The sequence below is a fragment of the Sinocyclocheilus anshuiensis genome, unplaced genomic scaffold (assembly GCF_001515605.1).
Source record: "Sinocyclocheilus anshuiensis isolate Anshui unplaced genomic scaffold, SAMN03320099.WGS_v1.1 scaffold1562, whole genome shotgun sequence".
NCBI lineage: Eukaryota > Metazoa > Chordata > Actinopteri > Cypriniformes > Cyprinidae > Sinocyclocheilus > Sinocyclocheilus anshuiensis.
Window position 1 is genome coordinate 92,895 of NW_015542414.1, and position 26,555 is coordinate 119,449.

The 26,555-nt window shown below is 35.2% G+C and overlaps 1 protein-coding gene across 1 annotated transcript in view; it reads right to left on the reverse strand.

Moving 5' to 3' along the window:
- Window positions 1-26,555, reverse strand: part of LOC107693412 (espin-like) — an 80,296-nt gene that overhangs the window by 28,539 nt on the left and 25,202 nt on the right. Inside the window, exons 5-9 of the mRNA XM_016492797.1 lie at window positions 24,573-24,704; window positions 22,866-23,097; window positions 20,527-20,639; window positions 10,205-10,366; window positions 4,810-5,032 (exon numbers count right to left, since the gene is read on the reverse strand). Coding sequence (XP_016348283.1) covers window positions 4,810-5,032; window positions 10,205-10,366; window positions 20,527-20,639; window positions 22,866-23,097; window positions 24,573-24,704 — 862 coding nt within the window. The remainder of the gene's footprint in view (window positions 1-4,809; window positions 5,033-10,204; window positions 10,367-20,526; window positions 20,640-22,865; window positions 23,098-24,572; window positions 24,705-26,555) is intronic.

Genomic DNA, 26,555 nt, shown 5'->3' on the forward strand with positions numbered 1-26,555 from the left:
GCTTTTATATTTGCCAAAAATAGAACTTTTTTATTTTAAAATCAAACAAGCAAGCCCTGTCCAGATTTAAAAAGTAATGCAAAAGTAACGTAACACATTACTTTTCATAAAAAGTAACTAAGTAACGGAGTTTTTTTATGGAGTAACGCAATATTGTAATGCATTACTTTTAAAAGTAACTTTCCCCAACACTGGTTATAAATACATGCTTTTTAAAAATATATATTATAAATACAATATATAAAATACACCACCATTCAAAAGGGGGTCAGTAAGATTTTTAAATGGTTTTGAAAGAAATCTCTTCTGCTCAGCAAGGCTGCATTTATTTAAAACAGTAAAAACAGTAAATCTACCATTTCTATTTTAATATATTTTAAAATGTATTTTTCCTGTCATGCTAAAGCTCCATTACTCCAGCTTTCAGTGTCACACGACCCTTCAGAAAGCTCAAGAAACATTTCTTCTGATTATTATAGGTGTTATATAGCTATATATATATATAGTTATATAGCTGTTATATAGAACATGGTTATGCTGCTTAATAATTGTGTTGAGGTGTTTAAATTTTTCAATGAACAGAAAGATTGTAATATATACAGTATACTGTATGTATATATATATATATATATATATATATACTGTATATATGAAATGGAAATTAGAAACATGAATTATTTGAAATTATTTAAAACAGAAATCTTTATTGACATTATTAATGTCTTAATGTCATTTTAAATTTCTGCACATTTTGCATTTTTATTGCACATGTACAATGCAAGGTAGGGAACATATCAACATCTTAAGGAACACCACCCTGACATGCAAAAAAAAAATTCAATAGACTCACGACTATGACAAAGTTATGAATCAGGACAGCACTAAAATAGTAACTATTTTGCATACGTTTCCCAACTTTATACTTAGTTTTCTTTTAAGCATTCTCACAAAATCTAAGAAATATAGTAAAGGAGGGTTTACTTTTCTTCCATTTACATGTGTAAATGTGACATTTACCAACTAAAATTACCATTTTCATTCAGAAAAAACGGAATTCAATATATTCTTTAAAACAATGTAATTTTCTAAAACTATAAGGATAAATGTGACCATGGAGCACAAAACCAGTCATAAGGGTCAATTTTTCGAAATTGAGATTGATCAGTATACTGTATGTATATATATATATATATATATATACTGTATATATGAAATGGAAATTAGAAACATGAATTATTTGAAATTATTTAAAACAGAAATCTTTATTGACATTATTAATGTCTTAATGTCATTTTAAATTTCTGCACATTTTGCATTTTTATTGCACATGTACAATGCAAGGTAGGGAACATATCAACATCTTAAGGAACACCACCCTGACATGCAAAAAAAAAATTCAATAGACTCACGACTATGACAAAGTTATGAATCAGGACAGCACTAAAATAGTAACTATTTTGCATACGTTTCCCAACTTTATACTTAGTTTTCTTTTAAGCATTCTCACAAAATCTAAGAAATATAGTAAAGGAGGGTTTACTTTTCTTCCATTTACATGTGTAAATGTGACATTTACCAACTAAAATTACCATTTTCATTCAGAAAAAACGGAATTCAATATATTCTTTAAAACAATGTAATTTTCTAAAACTATAAGGATAAATGTGACCATGGAGCACAAAACCAGTCATAAGGGTCAATTTTTCGAAATTGAGATTGATACGTCACCTGAAAGCTGAATAAATGAGCTTTCCATTGATGTATGGTTTGTTAGGATCAAGACAATATTTGGCTGAGATACAACTATTTGAAAATCTGGAATCTGAGGGTGCAAAAAAATCAAAGTATTGATAAAATCACCTTTAAAGTTGTCCAAATTAAGTTCTTAGCAATGCATATTACTAATCAAAAATTAAGTTTTGATATATTTACAGTAGGAAATTTATAAAATATCTTCATTGAACATGATCTTTACTTAATATCCTAATGATTTTTGGCATAAAAGAAAAATCAATAATTTTGACCCATACAATGTATTTTTGGCTATTGCTACAAATATACCCCAGTGACTTATGACTGGTTTTGTGCTCCAGGGTCACAAATATTATTATTTTCACTGAAAGCTAACTGAAAACATCCACCCAAAATTTAGAGTTAAAATCAGCAGAAAAAAGGGTGTTCAAGAGCTAGAAAATCTCTACTGTATAAATTCCCCCCCATATATATATATATATATGTATATGTATACTCTAAACAGGACTTTTTAAAGTCTCTTTAACCTTTGGAGCAACAGTCTATGTCAGATAAAGAATGAAAGAAACCTCAACAACGCCAAAAATGCAGCACTGAAAATCACCAACATGCTTAAAAACTCTGTAAATGAATGTTCTTACACTTATTGTCAAATAATTTACGAGAAAAAGGCACTTTACTGTCTTTTTTGATCAATTGAATGGATCCTTGAATTAAATAAGTATTAATTTCTAAAAATCGTAATGACCCTGAACATTTGAACGGTACTGTAAATATAATAATAGTCCTCATTATAAGACAAAATGTTTGCATTGAAATATTATTTTTTTCCTGTTTAACACTGTAAAGCTGCTTTGACACAATCTATTGTTTAAAGTGCTATATTAATAAAGGTGACTTGACTTGATAAAAATAATAATCAACTTTAATATTCAGTGAAAATGATTAGACTACATTTTGTTTGATGGGGGGCGGAAAGGGACCTGAATAATGGGTAGCTCAAAAAAGGTTGAGAACCGCTGCTTTAGATAAAGGAATATTATCTGTTAAATACAACTTACAGTCTGTACTGTAACAGCATCTGAGACATACTGTTATTTTACCATTTCATTGCATTCATGGCTTTAGATGATTACTACGGTATTACTTTTATCCTGAAATTCCCCAGTGACTTATGACTGGTTTTGTGCTCCAGGGTCACAAATATTATTATTTTCACTGAAAGCTAACTGAAAACATCCACCCAAAATTTAGAGTTAAAATCAGCAGAAAAAAGGGTGTTCAAGAGCTAGAAAATCTCTACTGTATAAATTCCCCCCCATATATATATATATATATGTATATGTATACTCTAAACAGGACTTTTTAAAGTCTCTTTAACCTTTGGAGCAACAGTCTATGTCAGATAAAGAATGAAAGAAACCTCAACAACGCCAAAAATGCAGCACTGAAAATCACCAACATGCTTAAAAACTCTGTAAATGAATGTTCTTACACTTATTGTCAAATAATTTACGAGAAAAAGGCACTTTACTGTCTTTTTTGATCAATTGAATGGATCCTTGAATTAAATAAGTATTAATTTCTAAAAATCGTAATGACCCTGAACATTTGAACGGTACTGTAAATATAATAATAGTCCTCATTATAAGACAAAATGTTTGCATTGAAATATTATTTTTTTCCTGTTTAACACTGTAAAGCTGCTTTGACACAATCTATTGTTTAAAGTGCTATATTAATAAAGGTGACTTGACTTGATAAAAATAATAATCAACTTTAATATTCAGTGAAAATGATTAGACTACATTTTGTTTGATGGGGGGCGGAAAGGGACCTGAATAATGGGTAGCTCAAAAAAGGTTGAGAACCGCTGCTTTAGATAAAGGAATATTATCTGTTAAATACAACTTACAGTCTGTACTGTAACAGCATCTGAGACATACTGTTATTTTACCATTTCATTGCATTCATGGCTTTAGATGATTACTACGGTATTACTTTTATCCTGAAATTTGGCTTGTATTTAGTATTTAGCTCGAAATATTTATTTAAGAGAACATCCTGGTAGTCTTGTTCCTCAGTTTTAAATCTTGGCCTAACAGATCCTCAGGTGCTTATGAAGTTTGTTGGCACTTTCGGGGGCTTTTGAAAGCTTGCATGCATGAAAATTGTACAGTGGTCAACTGACATTTAAATAGCAGGTTGCTAAACATCTACTGGCTTTTATAAAAAAAGGCGAAAGTATTATGTACACTACTGGTCAAGTGTCTTTGCTCACCTGTAGGCTGCATTTATTTTATTGAAAATACAGTTAAAACAGTGATATTGTGAAATATTGTTACCATTTAAAATAACTGTTTTCTATTTTTAATTTTTTTTTTTTTAATTATTCCTGTGATGCAAAGCTGAATTTTCAGCATCATTACTCCAGTCTTCAGTGTCACATGATCTTCAGAAATCTTTCTAATATGCTGATTTGCTGCTCAAGAAACATTTCTGATTATTATCAATGTTGAAAATAGTTTTGCCGCTTAATATTTTTGTTGAAACTGTGATACACTTACTTTGAGATGAATGTTCTTTTCAACTTTCTATTCATCAAAGTGTTTTGAAAAAAAAAAGTATCACAAAAACATTAGGCAGCAAAAACTGTTTTCAACACCGATAATAAGAACCATCCACCCTTTGTTGTGCTTTCACATTTGCAGTATTTTGTTACTTGCTGTGAAATATACAATGAAAATGAAACATTAATATATGACCTCTTTAAAGGTGCTGTATGCAAGTTTTTGACTCTACTAAAGCATAAAAATACCATCATATGTTTGCAGATATTTAAGAAGCATGCTAAGTTAACATACTTGTTTATCTCAAGTCTGAGGTGGAGGGGCCGGGTGAAAAAAACCCTCTCCAATATTTTGAATTTGGACTGCAATACCTAGTTCAACTACTCGGTGTCAATCCTACATACAGCACCTTTAAATGCTTTATACCACCGTTTATTTCCTAGAGAGAGCAAAAGAGGTGTTCTGGATGAGATGTGTCTGTACTCACTGCTGGAGGAAGAAGACATGCGGCGCTGGGCAGGGGCCGGTGTGGAGGTGCTGGGTGGAGGAGGAGGAGGAGGAGGTGGGGGCAGCTCTGAGGGAAGAGGTGGAGGAGGAGGTGGAGTCGGGATGGAGGGTGGAGGAGGAGGAAGGGGCAGATCCTCTGTGTTTCCCGTCCCGTTCTCAGGAGCAGGCGCCGTGTCTGACGCTTCCTCCAACAGTGCAGAACCCTGTCGAGAGAACAGGTAACAGTGCGGCAGATTTCAACGTTTAAATATTTACTACTATTGCAAAGTGACAGATCACCCAACAATGAAGATGATCTCATAATTTGCTCAAACTCATGCAATCCTGGATGTTTATGACTTTCTTTCTTCAGAAACTCTCTGTGAGTCCACATGTTGCAAGTGAATTAAGCGGCAGATTGTTGAAGCTCCAAAAACACATGCTGCCATTAGGACAGTAATACAGCCTCAGAGGATGAATCAGTGTCTTCTAAAGTGAAACAATAAGTGTGTGTAAGAAAAACACTATTATAAACTTCGAATATATGTGAGCCTGGAGCACAAAACCAGTCTTAAGTCGCTGGGGCATATTTTGAGCAATAGCCAAAAAAACATTGTATGGGTCAAAATTATAGATTTTTCTTTTATGCCAAAAATCATTATTCCAGGGTCCAGGGTCACATATATACTTTTTCACTATAAATCATAATTTCAGACCAAATGCCATAGTCGCATTCATGATAGGGTTGAGTTTACTCTTGACTTAAACATGCTTACTGTATGTCAAGCTTCATAACATACTTTCATTTACATCAAACACACACTTAGACCCTCCCATGAATGTGTGTATGAAGGTTGTCCGGAAGCAATGATTTTAAGTTAGCATTTTTTTTTATACACACCCATAGTTTCACTTCAGAAGACATTGATTCATCCACTGGGGTTGTCATGATATCTGTATGTGCTTTTTGAAGCACCAACATTCTGGTTAGAGAGTCGGACTCGTAACCCAAAGGTTGCGGGGTTCGAGTCTCGTACCGGCAGGGATTGTAGGTGGGGGGCGTGAATGTACAGCGCTCTCTTCCACCTTCAATACCACGACTGAGGTGCCCTTGAGCAAGGCACCGAACCCCCAACTGCTCCTCGGGCGCCGCAGCAAAAATGGCTGCCCACTGCTCCGGGTGTGTGTTCACGGTGTGTGTGTTCACTGCTGTGTGTGTGCACTTTGGATGGGATAAATGCAGAGCACTAATTCCAAGTATGGGTCACCATACTTGGCCACATGTCACTTCACTTTCACACTTTATTATATATGGATGCAAAGTGACAGATTATTTTTCTAAAAAATAAATAAATAAATAAAAATTTGTTCATCTGAAGAAGGAAAGTCATAAACATCAGAGATGGCATAGGGGCGAGTAAATGAAAAGATAAAATCCAAAGGCCTCTAAGTTATCAACATGATCAAAACTTTGCTGAAAATCCTGTAGTACACAATCTTCTACAAGCCTTCTGACCACAGATTGATAGTTCACATGTTTTAGCAAGTAAAAGGCCTTTTAATTTAATTCTAAAATATCTCCCTTCACTTGATTATCCATCCATATTTTTTTTTTTTTAGAAAAATCAAGAGTATCAAACATGATACATCAGGTTTTTAAGGGATGTTTACTTGTACATCCCTCAATCATCATTGTATTGCATTGCATTTATATGTCTTGCTGCCCACAATAAAACCTACAGAGCTTTGATCATAAAACTAATCATCTTACTAAGACATCTTATTGGGATATACAGAGTGACAACTGATATTTATAAAAATTTTATGTAAGTAGTCTGTTATAAAGATCTCACTGATTATCAGAATTTCATCTTAACTTTTTGGTCATATTAACATCAGCAACTGCTCATTGTGGTCCTCTAAATAAAAGTTGTTTTTGTTGTTGTTTGTCTAAAAGCTCTGTTCCATTTCAAAAATAAATAGATTCCTTTCTGATTATTATTTCATATGTCCGGCTTTATAAAGGCATAAAGGTCACTTTAATTTTGGACACTAAAATGGTCATAGACAGAGTAACATAACAAATACAATTTCCCAAACCACATACTCTGACCAACACTGCACCCCACCATATGCATTGCAGCTGGTGATGAATACATAATTAATCTAATTGAGTGGTTTTCTGGAATGAAAGGACATCTGCTAAGCTAAGAGTAAGAGCTTTTGTAATCAAAAGGGTCTGGCTGCAGCCTTGCGCTTGCACTCTCAGACGTGCATTCTCAGGCTTGCACTCTCAGACACTTGCACTTCCGCTAGCGACGTCACTTGCAGTATTTTTTTTATTTATTTTGTTCTATTTATTTATTCTTTTTGTTTGAATCTCTCAACATTTTACAACAGTAGCCAGGTGGTGAAGACAAGACAAAAGAAACTAAATTCCGATGTCACTTGCAATCGCCACTTGCACTCTCCGACACCTGCGACGTCACTTGCAATCGACACAAATCGTGCGTGTTGCCAATGGAGACAAGATGCTGTGGTGATTAAACGATTAAAACTAATTTAGTACTATAACATACAGGGTCCTGCAAGAAAAAGACAAGACCCGCAAATCCGTGGCCACAGAACAGCAGAATATTAACGCAATGCTCAAAGTCTCTCGCTAAGCATTTTCCTCCTGTAGAAAAACATAAACACTTAATATGGCTTAATGTATTAAGATGCTATTAAAATATCAAATTCAATATACAGTTTATTAATATAATGAATATGTATATAGTATTTTCCTCCCAGACCGCAAAACGTGGCATAATGTGGCATAATGGACTAACATGATAAAGACCAAACTCAATGCTCTTCATTATTAAAATATAGCCTACATAACTAATATACAGGCAAGCAGGTGAGCCCAGAATAAATGCAACACGCACAGTTTCGTGTTAAGCGTTTTTCCATATAGAATAAACTGTCTACAGCTCTTTTATATCATTGTCTTTGTCCATTAAGCTACATTACGAGTTTTATTTTTAATGATTTTCTATGGGAGGAAATTTTTTAACGTGCAATTTAATGCATTACACAATCTGGGCTCATCTGCTTGCCTGGTCTGAGAGTGCAAGCGCAAGGCTGCAGCCAGACCCTTCTCCAATCCTTCACACTCTGCATCTCCAGAGACCACCCACCCGCCCCTACAACTGTCGCCAAGTAAACAAGCCCTGACCTTTCACTCCACGCACCCCCGCCTCCTGGACGCGTGCCACACACGTGCCCCTTATCCCCTCCTCATCATCACTGTCTCCAGCATATGGTGCGTTTCATGTCGCACACATGTCCGTGTTAATGGGTCATTACCCAGTGGGACATGTGGAGTACCATCTGGTTCAATCAAGTGGCCAGACGCCCCACTGGGCATTTAATTGGCTCAATGAAGATTAGATCTGATAGCAGAAAGTGGCCATATGAAATGCTGATATTGATTCTCTCTCTAGTTCACATTATGCATGTTCCTCACAGGTGGTAAATGTAATTTCTCTGAAGAATTATTGGAGTTCTTCTTTATTTAAGTATCAAATTTGTCTCTAATGCGTTCCTTAAAAAATGAGGTTAATTGTTGACGTGCAAATTAGTACAGCTTGGATAATGGATTTCTTAGTTAAGTATCTTGTCTCAGATGTTTCTCCTAAAATTCCTTAGGGTTAATTCAAATTACATTTTTGTCATCATTTACCCTCATGTTGTTACACTGAAAATAAATTGAAGGATTTTTTACTCTGAAATTGCTAGTTCATTTCACAAATAATTACAAAGGTATGACAAGAAACAGTGAATTAAATGTGACCCTGGAGCACAAAACCAGTCTTAAGTCGCTGGGGTATATTTGTAGCAATAGCCAAAAATACATTGTATGGGTCAAAATTATTGATTGTTCTTTTATGCCAAAAATCATTAGGACATTAAGTAAAGATCATGTTCCATTAAGATATTTAGTAAATTTCCTACTGTAAATATATTAAAACTTAATTTTTGATTAGTAATATACATTGCTAAGAACTTAATTTGGACAATTTTAAAGGCGATTTTCTCAATATTTAGATTTTTTTGCACCCTCAGATTCCAGACTCTTAAATCTGGTTTCCAAATATTGTCCTATCCTAACAAACCATACATCAATGGAAAGCTTATTTATTCAGCTTTCATATGATGTATAACTCTCAATTTTGAAAAATTGACCCTTATGACTGGTTTTGTGGTCCAGGGTCACAAATGTGAAATCTCTGAAAGTCTGAAGTAGTCGTTTCTTGTAATACATACTCCAACAATCTTTGTTTCATTTACAACTTTAGTAGATCGTAGAAACCATTGGTCTGTTTGATCTACTCACTGTACGATTTACTTACTGTAGGCTTATTATGCTTTTGGGAAACATAGCCCTGTGTGACTTTCTTTCTTAGAGGTTTGGTAGAATGTCCTAGCTGCTGTTTTCCAATATATAAAAGTGGACAGGGACAAAGAACATATGTCGTCACCATTCACTTTCAAATGGAAAAGAGCAGCTTGGACATTTTCCTAGATTACTCCTTTTGTGTTGGGGGGAAAAGGGGAAAAGAAAGTCATACAGGTTTGATACAATGAGGGTAAGTACATTATGACAGAATTTTAATTTTTGTGTGAACCACTCTTTAAAAAAAAAGGAAAACCAAATTTGCTCTCCATTCAATCATTGTTGACTAGGAAAAACAACTACTATATAAAGATATTTTTTCCCAAAATATTCTGTCCTATGAGTCAAACTGCAGTTATAATAGGAGAAATCTGTGCCAGGTCACAGCCATCAGACTTACATAACACAACAAAAAAAGGACTGAGCACTGTTTACCCAGCAGCCCAATATGTGTACAATAAATGTTGAACTCTGGGCTGCCACACCTTCCATGGATTTGTATTGTAATGTGACAGGTGAGGCAGTGAAACTAACTTGAGTCAAACCAAAGAGAGCTGGCTGTCCAGGAAACAACAGCTTTCTGGGATCCATATTGTTGATGGTCCCCATTGCCTCCAATATTATGGAAAAAAATATGGCGGTAGTCAATTGGGACCATTAACTGTTTGGTTACCCACAATCTTCAAAATATCTTTTATGTTCCACAGAAGAAAGAAACTCGTACAAGTTTAAAACAATTCGAGGTTGAGTTTTTTGGCTGAACTACATATCCATATATATATATATATATATATATATATATAGAAACACTTTAGTATAGGGACCAATTCTACACATTTCAATACACCAAATACACAAAATAATGTTCTTTTTAGCAACATCATATGACCCCTTTACGATGCAACAGCATCTGGAATTGGAGATTTATGACCATGAAACAGAATTTGCTGTTTACCTCCCCATTGGGTGCCATGGCTCCGTTGGGGTGCTGATCTGCGCTATCGCTACCCAGGGTTTTGTAGTAATCCCCAGTGCTGGGCTGCTTGCTGAAGCTACGGGACTTTCGATTAGAGTCCACTCTTCGAAGCCTTTCGTGGCTCTCGCCAGGATTCAGCTGCTGGAGAAATGAGCAGAACATGTTTAGTCATAGACACAGAAAATCATTACAATTAGAAACATCAAATTAACTCAAACCTTTTGCATCAGTTGTTAGCTAGCAGTAGAGCACATGAGTCTGGTAATATAACTAGCAAAAAGATTATCACTGCATTGATATGTGTACAGTTATTGTGTTTTAAATAAAGCAGGATGCAGTATAAATGAAATCATGTTTCTGGCCCATCTTTGATATAACCACAGGCTCTACTCTTCAGTGCAATAATAAACCCAAAAACTCCAACATAGCAGAAGTAACTTTAAATCCTATCAAAACAGAACATTATCACTAACACATCTTTTAGTTTTCAGTTCTCTATTTGCTTAGAACAGCATAAAATGTATGAAACATTTTTAAAAAATGTATTAAATAGATGAAAATATACTGGAAGATGGGTATAGGGGACAAATAATGTGTATGAACTGTTTTACCAACATCACGATTTTAGGTTTAAATTCTCATATTTGTCAGGGAGTGTATTTTTAGATAACAAATCACCATTTTTCACCATCGATTTGTAGCCTTTTTTCATTGTAGCAAATATATTATGTAGTCTCTCAACTATTATGTGCTTATAAAAACAAAACAAACAAACAAAAACAAGAATTATTATAATATAGGAAATGTTTAACAGTTTCAGATGAATTATAGCATGTCACACTGTGGAAACTCATGTGACCTTCACATATTTGAATATTGTCTTCCCGCCCACACACACACGCCATAAAAAGAGGTTTATTAACTTTTTATGAGACAGGCGTAAGAAATGTCAGTGTAAAATTTGTCATATAATTTGTCAGACAAAATTCTGACAAATTCTCCTTCACTGCTTGAAAATGGAACAAACCAATGCTATTTTTAACACAATTCTAGAACAAAAAATCTGAACTTTAATCCCATATTGCTTCACATAAGGCAATGCTGACACATTAAGCCACATAAACGCTTAATAATTCCTATTGTGTTCATGTGGCAAAGCCTCATGTGAGTCCAGCTGATTTGCTTGAAAACAAAAAGACTGTTCATGGCACAAAAGCTGAACTTAACATAGATTTCTAAGCTCCAGAGGCAAATAACACAGCAGGCTACAAGAGAGACCGGATGAGCCCTTAAATGCTGTTTCAGTGTCAATGCACCGAATGGTTTCACTTTCTGCAGCTGTCACTCACTTGTGTATGATAGTGAATCTTCATCACTGATCTAAAACCAGTTTTATCCACTTGTCTTTAGGAGGACATAAATTACATTACAGCAATCTCAGATGCGGTTTCAAGAGTTTCTAGAAATTTCCAACACAAAAAAGGTAATGCTTGGTTTTCCTGTTCTTAAGATTTTCCTAATGCAAAGTCTTTGAATTTGCATAGTAATGAACCTTATGCAATGCAATTCTAAAACAAATAAAGTCACAGGGTAGTGAAGATAGTGAATGTGATATTGTCATTTAAAAAATTTAAGGTAACTTTCATATAATAATAAATAGCAAAACAATCAATTTCGGTCAAACAAAAGCAATATTGATCTCTATATTAATATCAATCTCTATCTGAAAGCAAATACACCCAATAAAAAAAAACATGCATGACAAAGAATTTGAATTCTGTCATCTTTGGCTTTTTATTTCTCATGCTGGCCCTCAGTATGGTATTATCCATTCATGTCCTTCCAGCATCCAATCTGCATTGTTGTCTAAAGCACTGTCCTCCCTGCAGAGTGCAGTGCAGATGGTTTGATTATCATACCTCGGGGAAATCGCTGCTTGAAAGGCTAGCTGACCTCTATACAATGTGGATGGACCTGAGCCTATTTCAAACCTGCTGAATTTTTCATCACCAGTCACCAATACGTATTCTTCAGGCGTTTGCATTGTACAGGGACTCATCTTAAGATCTAAAGCGTGTTCAGTAACGTTAGCTGAAGCTCAGTTGATTAAAGAAAATGAATGCAGTGCTATTCATGCATTTCAATGTTTATCTGATTTTGCATGCAATGCATTTGAAAGATTTTCTAGGTTATCACAGGTTCTCTAGGCAAGCAACCCGAGGCTACTGATCTTACATAACTAAACACAAATAATAACGGAAAACACACCTGAGGAACTATCAAAAAACCCATAGCCGTTACAAAGACAATTATATAATTACAAGTATTCACAAGTCAACCAAACCAGCACAGTTTGAACTCTTGCCGCCATCATTACTTCATCACAAAATAACACTGAATTGCAGTCTTACCCTTTCCGACTGCCCTTATTTCTTTCCACAGTGCTGTCACCCTACACAAAGGTTTAAACCGAGAGCCAGTAGATGCACAGGTGTCACAAGATCTTCATTCTACCTGACGCTCGCTTTGCCTTTCCCCGCCCCTCAGCTTCCCACCCAACAATCACGTCCCAGAGCGATGACTTCACTGCTCACCTGTTATCCAACCACAGGTCACAGTGCTCGTGGTCTCTTATGCAAAGCATTGTGACACAGTGGCTAAGCATGGCCGCTCCGGCTCGGCTTTCTCACCGGTCAAAGGATTGCATTATGCACTCCAGCCACCAAAGAGAATCTGATTACAAATAAATGCGTTGAAAGGTAGCTGATTTATGGAAATAACAAGCAGCAGTATGTAAGACTGTAGTAGGGCAGTGTGAATTAAAAATAAAACACAATGAGACTGTTGTTAAAGTGTATCGGAGTTATGTCAAATGAAGTACATTAAATATAAACCCAAAAGTGAATCTAGGTGAACTCATATTAACATTTTAGTGCACACGTAGCGAATCATAGCCTAATATGGGCCTGAGTTAGTAAATGGTGCGCTATTCAAATATATTAGAGCTCTATAAACAAACTAACCTTAGGTGAGTCGAACTAGACTAAACACAACCCAGAACTGTGCCAGTATGCGGTTGCTATGCACACTTAGGTTACCATGGTACCCAAGAAAGATGTTTTTCCTTGAGAGCACATTGTTTCTTCCAGTGTTCTGCCCTCCAAACAATAATACAGTCAATTTTAAGTTGAAATAAACAGTCTATATTATATTTCTCTCTGCATATATGAGTGTTACACCTCTTCATGTAACATGAGCATTCAAATCTGTCAGTACATATGAATGTTACATACCTCTTTGTGTCTATGTCTGTCATACACCTTTTTAGGAGAAATAACATTTAGGCAAAAGAGTCCATTTCTGATATGTAGTAAGAATTTAGAGCTAAGCAGGTAATGTTAATAACAGCACAGATAATTTGATGGGAAAAATGTTCAAATTGAAATCTTTTGACTGCAGACTTTGGCATCTTGGAAAATTGTGTGACATTGTTGAGATCTCTTATGTAAGCAATAAGGTACGAGAGGCCGACTCTCTTTGCTCTTTATTTAATCCTACTGTTGTATTGGAGAAACAAATGAGATTAAGAAATCTCATTTATGAATTCTCTCTTTTAAAAAAAAAAATAAATACATTCTAACTGATGTGCTTTCACCACCTGAAAAGAAGGCACATATAATCTGTTCTAAATCCCGCCTCACGTTCAGCCCCACCCGACAGCATCACAGCTGCTCTGTAGCCTAAAGTCTTTGACCATAAAAGGAAAAGTAGGCTGCATATGGTTTGAGGCGATAGAGTCTAGTAGTTTTCTTCATGACTTATTGAAGTATTTATTTTCATTAGAAGTTGAATATATTTCAGATCCATGAAGTTCATTATGGGCTGGATTAAGTCAGTCTAGGTCATGAAATATCACTATAATGCACTACTTATACACACTACATATTTTCCAGCTTATAGGACCTTTTGAGTAACAAACACACACGTGCATGTATAGATTTGTACTTAATGAATGGACAAATTCAAACTGGCAACATGTAAATACTAAATAAAACAGGTCCCAAAACTGACCCCTGAGGGACACCCTGACACAAAGGCGCAGTCTGAGATCTATTAGTACCCAGTAGGGCTGCACGATAAATCGAAATGGAATCGAGATCGCGGTTCGACAGAAGCTGCGATTGTCATGCGTATCTTTCAGTGAAGCACGGTTCTGTGATCAGCAGTAAATAGAAGCTATGCAAACAGCTGTCATTATTGCGAACTATTTCTTCGATTTCAGAATCGCGCAACAAAATCGTCTGCGAATTTTTTTGCGTAACTTGTCAGTGAACTACGGCTATGTGTAGTAAATTCTGCTCCATCTGAAAGCATGTGATGATGATTTACTGCTGATTACAGAACCAGCTTTTTTAACAAAATGTGCATGACAATCGCATTTGATTAATCGTGCAGCCCTAGTACCCAGGTAAACAAACTGAGAACGTTCTGAAAGATAAGATTTAAACCAGTTCAACACAGTGCATTGTCCATAGACTGATGCACAGTAAGTGCATTACTGTAAACACCACCTTTTTTACAGGTATTGAAATCTGAGGGACATATTTTCTGCAAATGTGCCATTATGATAATGAAAATTTCCTAAAAAAAATGGGGGATTTTCTAAAGTTATGAACACTGCCACATCCTTAAGATATGCTAAACTTACGGGGACACTTTTTTTCTGGAGACTCAACATCATTCTGTGGCTCAGTGGAAGAGATACTGTCTGAGAGGAGAGAGAAGGGTCAGGTCATTCTGGGTCATTGGCCATGGACAGGGTTTCATTACGACAAGGGTAAAGTAATAATGGATACCACAATTTTACCTGCACTGCTTATGTGCCTAACACTGGAGCTGAATTCATCATAAAATAAAGTGAAATGTGTAGCGAAGCAAAGAAAATAAAATGAATGAAAATGATATTCAGACTTTTTAAGTGTCCGGACACTTTTTGGGGCATCTGAATACATATATTAATTGCATACTAAGTGAATTGTATAATCTGCTGTGTTTCTCATCAGTTAGTCCAGTAATCATCCAAACAAGGTTTGATTGATGGGAAGATCTGAACTATTACTTCGAATACTTTGCAAACATTGAAGACAACAAGTGCATTATTTGCTCTTCATACTCCAACAATTGTACTGCAACACAGTTGAATTCCCAGTAATGATCAGAGAATGTGTGTGTTGGGATGTGCTGGCATATCTGACAGTTTAATTAGTTAAATTAATGTCAAGTCCATCATGCAGCACATCATTAGAGCTTTTGGGAGGTCAGTTCGGCTAATGGAAGCCCTCATTAACGGGAAAACAAAAGTAGCATTGTGTTTTTGTCTATATGAGTGTGTGAGTCCATACCGTGTGTGTGCACCTGCTCTAGGCTTTTCCGTGCTGTGTTGATTAGCGTGCACAGGGCTGTTTTTTATGCACAGATTGAGGTTTGTTGGCCAGACAACAGAAGATACATTGCTGGTCTGATTATCCAACTTTCTAATGGCCGCTGTGCACCACTGTGTGCTATTTATGACAAACCGCTGTGATTCATGGACGATTAATTAGTGCATATTGTGCTGCTTTACTGTCAAAGCTAACCGAGGTGTTATTTTACACCTACATATGTATTCCATGCCAATTAAAAAAGCATGAGCTGATGGTAAGTGTTGGTTAATTAGATGTTTCAGTGTTAAATCCACAGGGAATGTTTTGCTATTATAGGCCTAGAATGACTAAAGCTCTATGGAATATTTAATTACACAGGACTCAGATGCAAGCTGGTCTTTGTAATTAAGTGAGTTATATATTTATCATATCATATCGCTTGATTGCACTTATTTTAACTTTTTAAGACATTCAGTCAGTAACATCACAATGGTGGTTGAAAAATCATAAACTATTATGAAATCTTTAGCTCTGTTCTAAAGCTGAATAACTAGTCTTCACTTTTTTAAGGACAACATGAAACGCCATTCACAAACCATTTTACCTCTTTATTGTGACATATTTTACAGAATGCACTTTAATGAGCTAAATAATAATAATAAAATAATAATAATAATCAAACTATTAACTACGATTTTTGCCTCAATAAACTCCTAATTTGCTGCTTATTAATAGTTAGTAAGGTTGTTAAGTTTAGGTATGAGGTCAGATTAGGGATGTGAAATATGCTCATGCAGAATAAGGCATTAATATGTGCTTTATAAATACTAATAATAATATGTGCTTTATAAATACAACTGATATGTATTAATATGCATGCTAATAAGCAACTATAGTTGATAGTTAGAATTGGTCCCTCAACTAAAGTGTTACCAAAACAAAATAATTAAAGATGGAAGATAAGTCAAGAGTCGATAATAAATATACATAAATTTGAATCAAAATGCGAAAGTATTGATAAATAATTTAATAAAAATAATAATTGATCCAATATTTCTCTGCATAGTTTGTGTATTGTTCTGCTTATTAGAGCAGTCAAGTCACATTCGTATAGTGCTTTTCATTATACAAATTGTATCAAAGCAACTTTATAGAAAATGATGCTAATGCTTATAATAACTTAATATATTCATGCCTTATAGTCTAATTTAGCATATTAGAGCTGGACGATAATATAGTTTACATTTTGCAATGATAATATCAATCAAGCACACCCTACAAGAGCATAGCCTACCGTATGCATGCAGATACTCATGCAGGGCATATATACAGTGGGTACGGAAAGTATTCAGACCCCCTTAAATTTTTCACTCTTTGTTATATTGCAGCCATTTGCTAAAATCATTTAAGTTTGAATACTTTCCGTACCCACTGTATATATATATATATATATATAAAGTACATATATATGACAAAGCAAGTACTCCACTGCAATCATTTCAGTGACTTGTGTCTCTTGTGCACTTCACATGAGTAACGCTATTTTGCATGCCATGCAGAGTTGCCTATGAGCATTTTAAATTGTCTCCATTTCAGTTGGACTGTCTTTGTGCTGTGGTAGAAGTCATTTGCAGTTCTGTTCTGATCGTCAGCCTGACATGCAAGACAATAAGAGTCCTGTACATAGGCATTATAGACTGATTCACTCTTGTTCACTATTGTACAGCATTTCATGTAAGCTTTTAGGCTTTTATTCTATACTGTCCATTAATACAAATGATTCCTTTATGTTCTGTGAATAAATATTGTGTTTCAGGTCTTTAGTCGTCATGGTTTCATATCTGTTTGATCAACAGACATAGTAGATGATGACTTGTAATAGAGGTGTATGTTTGAGCTCGAGTCAGATCCGAGTCACGCAAAAGAAAATGAACCAACGTAACCACAACTGTCTATTATCTATATAATTATATATTATCATTATAATATGGAATATCTTATTGCTACATTATAAAACGTACAAATTTATGAGAAATGGGCAGCATGTTAAGAATTATTAAGAAAAGAGTGAGTTGCAAAATGATACAAACAAAAACATTTTTGTTAAATTGCTCAGGCAAAAAAATAATAATAAAAGACTTCAGCCATGCACTTCTAATAGATTAACGTTTTGGAAGAGTTTGCACAGTTTTTGGAGGCTCAGTTTGTCTACATCCAGGGACAGAACAACGTCAGACTTTTTTATTCGACATCTTACTCTCAGAGCAGTATTGCTCTACACTCTTTTACGATACAGTTCAGTTTATTTTGAAAAATTCATTTTCATTTAACACCATTGTATTAGGTTCCTTATTCAAACAATTGCATTGTGTTAAACTGACTTGAAACGGTTGCGTTTTGGCTGAACTCAATATTTTCATTTTTAAAGAACATGTTTCAATTAAAGGGGTCATATGATGCGATTTCAAATTTTCCTTTCTCTTTGGAGTGTTACAAGCTCTTGAAAAATCGACGCGTTTCAGAAAGGCGGGGCATAGAGGAGAAACAATAATGTACAGTATGTGGAAAATAATGTGTTTTTTGAATCTTAAACCGCATAAACACATTTCATTACACCAAATACACAAAATAATGTTCTTTTTAGCAACATCATATGACCCCTTTAAGTAGGCTGATTTTCATTTCACTTAATTCATTTGAGCTGAGAGTAAATAAATGATTTTAGTTGTGTAACTAGGAACAGGATTTGCCCTTCCCATCAGGCTTTGCACAGGGATGGCTAGGGAGAGTAAATGTTGAAATAAAATGTTATTTTATGCATTTTTTATCAAGATGATGAAATTGGGAGAGTTTCTGGTATGTTAGTGTTTTTGGGGTCACCATTTTGGTGAAGTATAGAGCATGTGCTTGGACCTGCTAACAAGATTTAAAGTTGTTTTAGTAATTAAAAACAACTATTTTTGGGCATGCCATGGATGTAAAAAAAAACATTTTATGGCTAATGCCTAACAATAAAAAACTTTACGGAGTAAAGATTTGTGAAAGTTGTTCTCATTATTTAACATTTGTAAAAATTGTTCTTTAACACATTAAATAAACGAATTAATTATTATTATTAATTATCTTAGGATAACTGAACTTAATAGTTTTAGCCGAAATTAAGAATGTAAATGTCACAAATCCAGTCTATGAACTTCCGTTTACTCACCACCAGAGGTCACCCGCTCATTACATGGACTTTCACACTACACAGACTGTTACACTATACCCTGGACTACATTTCCCATCATCCATTGCACTGATTGCACACAGCTGTAAACAATCACACGCTCACCTGAAAGCTACTAATAACACACACTATATAAATCAGTCTCAAACCACCATTCAATGCCGAGTATTGTTTATCATTTATCACTCTTCTAGCGGTAGCTACTTTACGGAGCCAGTTCCCAGTCTAGTTCATAGTTTAGTTTAGTCTAGTCTTGCTTTGCCTGTTTTCCTGTGTGAAGATCTTTGCCTGTGTATTACGGATTACCCCTTTTGTCAAGCCCTCTGGATTCTGTTCGCCTATCGAAGACCCACGCTTGTCCTAGGATTACTCTTTGTCTTGCCTGTGTTGTACCGGTTTGCCATTGTTTGACCCATGCCTGTTATATGACCACGTCTTGGAAATAAAGCCTTGCATATGGATCCGCACGTCTCATGTCTCGTTCGCCCCCTTACAGAAAACCTGATTGAACTAAATGGCATTCCCCATTTAGGGGGAAACCTTATGTAATAAACTTAACTTTACTGAAATAAATAATGTTAATGCAACATAACCCAGTTACGTGGAACCTGTTGACACAAAAAAAGTAAATCCAGCATATAATTTTTTTGAGTGATAGTGATTGATTGACAGACATGGGTTATTAACAGCAAACTACCTTGATTTACATACTCATGTTAAGGGGACTGTAGAGGACAAGCGTGACGTCATGAGGTGATTTCAAATCCTGTCCTTTCAGAAGGGTGGACAACTAAAAAATCGTATTTTAAACTGGAATCCAGGACATTTTGATTTCCTATTTCATCTTAACCATATCAGTTATAGACCTTATGTAGCCCCACACTTTTTCAGCACTGTGCTCATTGTCTTTTTTCTTCCGGTTTGTATTTCCACATTGTGAAGGTAAGACTTTATGGATTTATGAATGAACAGCTTGTTTTAAAATCTGCCGGGTCTACCTACATTTGTTATGACTTCCACTTCAAACATTACAATGCTCATGATAACTTTCATTAAATCTGCAATAAGTAAATCCACTTCAGCTAATTAATTACTCTTCAGCAGCAATGTTACAGAGTTACTGCAAAAACAGAAGTTCAAAGACTGAATTCTAAAGATTCTCTGACGCATAAGGTCTACAGGCTACATTAATCATTTTTAAATCTGTCAATATTGGATGGGAGTTGGCCAATACTGTATATGTTATTGTGTACTCTTGTTTTCTGCCTGTACAAGGCAGAATTATTCTGAATGTAACAATAGCAGAGCTGTGTGTTCATTAAAAAAAGGGAAGGACACCACAAATAGAAAGCAATCATAACAATCAAAATTGGAAAGTCTTGGTTCTTTAGTTATGTGGGTCAAATGAGGATAAATATGTATTTGTTAATCTTTTATAAGTTGGGCAGGTAGGGCGAAAAAGTTCGATACTTTTTAGGCACTGACCGAAATACCTCGATACCATCGAGTATCAAAAAACGTCTCGTCGTCCGGTACCAAATTTCGATACCTAAGGGGTTAATCTCATCCGCGTCAGTGAGCCAATAAGCCTACAGCACTAGCCGGTGTGTTCGACTAGAAGAGGTGCGGCGCAGATCGATCAGTTTGACATCCACGAGAGCGATTCGACAGCGCACGGAGGAGTCTGCTCTCTTAGCTCTCGTGGTACTGTAATACACCAATCGGTCTGCATGCATGTCTGTAATGGCTGAATCTTCACCTCCTGCAATAAAACACACCCAATCAATCAATCAATAAATACATAAATAAATAGGGGGGGGGAGGGGAGTATGTTAATGGAGGGAAAAAACTGTTAAAGAGTGAAATGTTGCACTCTGGTCATTTCAAATTTCAGGTATTACCATATATTGTGTGTTACATTATTACCATAATTATATTTTTAAAATTTTCAAAATGTAAGTCTTTTATAATCTTGTCAATAAATGTGCTTGTATTCAATGCAGTTATTTTTCTACTTTTTTAATTTGCCTGCTATTTTTTCAGTTCTTGTTTAATAAAAGTGTACATTTCATTCATTCATTCATTCATGTATTCACTCATTCGTGCACTCATTCGTTTATTCATTCATTTATCCACTCACTCACTCATTCGTTTATTCATTCATTCATTCACTCATTCACTCACTCACTCGTCTATTCATTCATTCATTCATCCACTCACTCATTCGTTTATTCATTCATGCATTCATTCATTCACTCATTCACTAGTTTATTCATTCATTCATCCACTCACTCACTCATTCGTTTATTCATTCATTTATCCACTCACTCACTCACTCATTCGTTTATCCATTCATTCACTCATTCACGCACTCACTCACTTGTTTATTCATTCATTAATCCACTTACTCACTCACTCACTCACTCAGTCACTCACTCATTTGTTTATTCATTCATTAATTCACTCACTCATTCACTCACTCACTCATTCGTTTATTCATTCATTCATCCACTCACTCACTCACTCGTTTATTCATTCATTCATCCACTCACTCACTCATTCGTTTATTCATTCATTTATCCACTCACTCACTCAATCAGTCACTCACTCATTCGTTTATTCATTCATTAATTCACTCACTCACTCACTCATTCACTCACTCACTCACTCACTCATTCGTTTATTCATTCATTCATCCACTCACTCACTCATTTGTTTATTCATTCGTTCATACACTCACTCATTTGTTTATTCATTCATTCATCCACTCACTCACTCACTCACTCACTCACTCATTCGTTTATTCATTCATTCATTCATTCATTCATGTTTTGGGAGTGTTTCACACTTGAAAAACCTCACTGCCTCTTATTTTAAAGCCCAGCAAAATGTATTCTATATTTATGAATGGTATTCACAGTGCTGCTCCAATCATGAGGTCATATTCACTATAATAATCAAAAGTCTGGGCACACCTCATTCATTATTATTACCACTGTTCCACATTTCAGAATAATATTCTAAATTAATAATATAAGTCTTCAAAACTATACACACAAATGGAAGTATGGAAATTATGTAGTAATGAAAATGTTAAATAAAAGGATTTATGGTCATTGAAAGATTAAGCTCATAACATAATGCAGTCAAGTGCATTCCACATTTTTGACTGGTAGTGAAATTATGTAAATGTACAGAGCTCTGTTGTATAAGGACATTCTAAATGTGTCCACTAGAGGACATTACTGGGACGCCTCACAGCAGGTTGCCTGGACAACTCTATGGCAACATTGTTCTGAATGAGTTCTGCTTCAGCGAACTCAACTTTTCACACCATTGTTAATATAATGCTTCAAACACACCCCATTGAGCAAACGTCTGTGCTGAGAACATGGACTATTGTCACTTTAGAGGGGCGAGTTCAAAACACAGCAATGCAGGAGACGGGAAGAGATCATTTCATATAAAGTTCATTAGGAGACTTCATATATCAAGGAATTTTAATAGACAGGCTGAATTAATTTTTATCAAAAATACAGTAAAAACAGTAATAACATTAAATATCATTACAATTTAAAATAACTGTTTTTTATTTATTTAATTTATTCCTGTGATGACAAAGTTGAATTTTACTCTAGTCTTCAGTGTCACGATTCAGAAATCATTCTAATATGCTGATTTGCTGCTCAAGAAACATGATGAAAACAGTTGTACTGCTTCATATTTTTGTGTAAATCATGACACATTTTTTTCAGAATTCTTTGATGAATAGAAATATCAAAAGAAGAGCATTAATTTGCAATATAAATATTTTTTAACATTCTAAATGCTTTTACTGATATTTTTGATCAATTTAATGCATCCTTGCTGAATAAAAGTATTAATTTCTTAAAAAAAACAAAAAACTTATATACATATTAGCAGTACATTAGCAAATACAACACAAATACAATTATAAGGAGAGCTCATGTGTGTGAGTTTCTCTGACCTGTCAGTCCTCGTGAGGGAGGCGTACCGCTCCTCTTCTCTCCAGTACTGGATTGGCTGGAGTTTGCCGAGTTGTAATTGGACAGCGAGCTGGAGGGTGAGCAGATGTCAAAATGGGCCGCAGCAGGGGCTGAGATGGGCAGGGTGGTGTTGGGAGAGGAGAGGCCTGAGTCCGGCTGCTTATACTCCAGATCTGTCGAAGGGTCCCGTGACAAGACTCGGTGCTCCACACTCTGAGACGAAAGCTAGTGTTATTGTAAGGCGTAGAATAGTGACACTTATTCTGGCAGGTTGAGCTTAAAGGGATATTTCACTCAAAAATGAAAATTCTGTCATCATTTACTCACCCTCAAGTTGTTCCAAACCTGTATGAGTTTCTTTCAGCTGTAGAACATGCAAAAAATATATATATTTAGAAGAATGTTGGTAATTAAACAGTTGATGGTAGCCACTGACTTTCTATAGTATGAAACAAAAGATACCGGAACCGGTATCGAAGTCAAGGTATCGGTATCTGCATTGATATCGAAAAATTTTTGAACGATACCCAGCCCTATTTATAAGTACACTTGAGTAATGATGCCCTCGGAGTTAACAGACATGAACTTGAGTCACAAACTCCAATTTTGATTTCATTTATACATGTAACATCAGTCACAGATTTCAGAGTCGGATTGGGAACTATTAGAAGTACATTAAATACTTTAGTAAGTGAAATAGAACATTGAACTCTTATATTTCATAAGATGAAAGAAAATAAATTTTTAGCTTTAAACAAAAAGAAAAGAAAATATATATCATACCTCTTTTTTGACTACGTCATTGTCCACTCGGCGAAGGTTTCTCTTCACCTTCAAGTATTCGGCGGACACTTCCTCCTCCTCAGGTGGTTTGGGTGGGGGGTATTACTCACCCTCAAGTTGTTCCAAACCTGTATGAGTTTCTTTCAGCTGTAGAACATGCAAAAAATATATATATTTAGAAGAATGTTGGTAATTAAACAGTTGATGGTAGCCACTGACTTTCTATAGTATGAAACAAAAGATACCACAGAAGTCAGTGGGCACCAGAAACTGTTTGGTTACCAAAATTCTTCTAAATATCTTATTTTGTGTTCAGCAGGAAAAAAAAAGAACCTCATACAGGTTTGAGGTTGTATAAATGATGACAGAATTGACATTTTTGAGTGAAATATCCCTTTAAAGCTGTTTGTAAGTGATTTTGTTGCAAACTGCTTGAGAGTGCTTAAGGCAGGGAATTCCTTTAATTACACAAAAGTTAATTACAGGTAGTAACGAATGAGACTGCAGATGATGAGGGGACACTGGGGACATGCAATCTCTATTCTCTACATGCTCACAAACATCTAATGAATCTAATTAAAGGTGGACTTAGTTATTTTTCTTCATTAAAATTTGACACATTAAGAACTAAACGGTACTTAAAAAAACCGGTTAACCCCGTAAAGCCTGAAATATGAAATCATAGATTTTATAACACTATAGCAGACTGCTTACATGAAATGCATAATTATCAATTATCACTCTATAACTCCTATGTCAGTAAGATGATATTTAAATGCTTATTTCCTTAACATTTTTTGTAGTTCTGAGAATGTAACAGAGATATGTGAGTCATTTGTGATGAGAATTTAATTTGCTTTTGTTGTAAAACCCTTGTCTGTGACTGTGTTTGTGCTGTGTCTCACCATGTTTTCAACAGTGCGGAGGTACTTGGCACACGGCTGATGCCCGTTGTATTCAGCCAGGTCTGCCGCTGAGAATCCATCCTGGTCCCGTATCCCCATGTCCACTCCGTTCACTACCAGAATCTGACAGCACTGCACAGAGAATCAGACATTTACATTAACACCCAGATAGACTAGATAATCTGGGGCCGTTTTATTCAATAGATTTACCGCTGCCTGCTAAAGCAAGCAATACTATTCCTCTTGCTCATTCATAAGGTTAGGGATGTGAACAATCCCCGAGTTTTACACAGTATTGCACAGAATTGTGCACATGAAAGAGTGTGTGTGTTCCCGAAGGCTGTGGATATTTGTCTGTTGGCATATATGACTGAGAGGATTGAGTAAAGTATGATTGGTGTTTATGAATGCAGTAAAAGGGTACTTTGTTAATGACAGCTGTCATGCGTTTGGCCCTCAGGTGGAGAACTGTTTCTGTGTCCCACTCTTTCTGTCAGATGGATAATGTTACAAACGAATAAAGGTGGAAAGTTCTAAGATTTCTGCAACTGGCTTTACAGCATTTTCACAAAAATCTCATATTCAATATCATTTTCTGTATTAAGAATGTATTAAATCTAATAATAGTAAATTCTAATAAAAGTGTGTTGCCTGATCAGTGAAGGATGAAGGTGAATATAAATGTTATATCATAGACATAGAAAAAAAAAAAAAATCAACACGGAAAGGAAAAACATAAACCAGGCATCATTTAGCCATTGAACGATACTACAATACAACAAATAAAGCATATCCAACAATGCATAATGATTGCATTAATAATGGCAATAATAATTATTTATAATATATTGTATATACAAAATGGAAAAAGAATATCACTTTTAAGTCAACTAAACTTTCTACTGAATTGCTATAGACTTGCTGAGAGTGTATACTAACCAAACCTTATATAATATGCTATAATATGTTGCCTATTTAATCTATTTTATTAAAGCCATATATATTCTGGCAAGACTTCAAAATGTCATGTTTAAGAATCTTTTTCTGCATTTTATTCAAGTCAAAATCAAGAAATAGCTGCTCTTTTAATAGAATTATACAGTAAATCACTCAAACAGATATTTAATAATAATTAAGGATACTGTTAAATAGTTCATATAACACATCTGGCTGAAATAATGCACCTCTAGTACGCAATGCCAACAAACAGTTTTGTGTAATGTTAAGTAATTAAACAGAATGAAGGATAAAGCAGGGCTTCTAAAAAACTAAAATCATCCGAAATGTAAAGTTTTAGTTACACATGATTGTTAGATGAAGTCTCCACATCAGAATGTTCAGATCCGACCTCGGACACTGGATTCTGCCTGAAGAGATCGGTTTTGGTTTCTAAAGCTTATGAGTTTATAGAAACTTCAGAATGTAATGTTTAAAAATCATTTTCTTGATTTTATTCATAGTCACGACACAGCTTATCTTTTAATAGAATCATACAGTATATCACTAAAACAGACATTTGCCTTAGATTATAGATTATTTATAACATTTACATTGCTAAAACTGCAGATTTGCTTTATACAACATTAGGAAGATCAGGCTCTTTCTTTCATGCAACACAACTCCTTGTTCAAGCTCTTGTTCTATCCAGGCTGGACTATTGCAATGCTCTCTTGGCAGGTCTTCCAGCCACTTCTATCAAACCTCTACAATTAATCCAAAATGCCGCTGCAAGATTAATCTTTAATGAACCGAAAAGAACGCATGTCACACCTCTGTTCATCAATTTGCACTGGCTACCAATAGCTGCTCGCATAAAATTCAAGGCATTAATGTTTGCCTACAAAACCACCACCATGGCTCTGCACCCATTTACCTAAATTCATTAATCATCAGAGTTATGTGCCCTCTAGACTTGCGTTCTGCAAGTGAACGGCGTATTATTGTTCATCTCAAAGAGGCACAAAATCACTTTCACAGACTTTT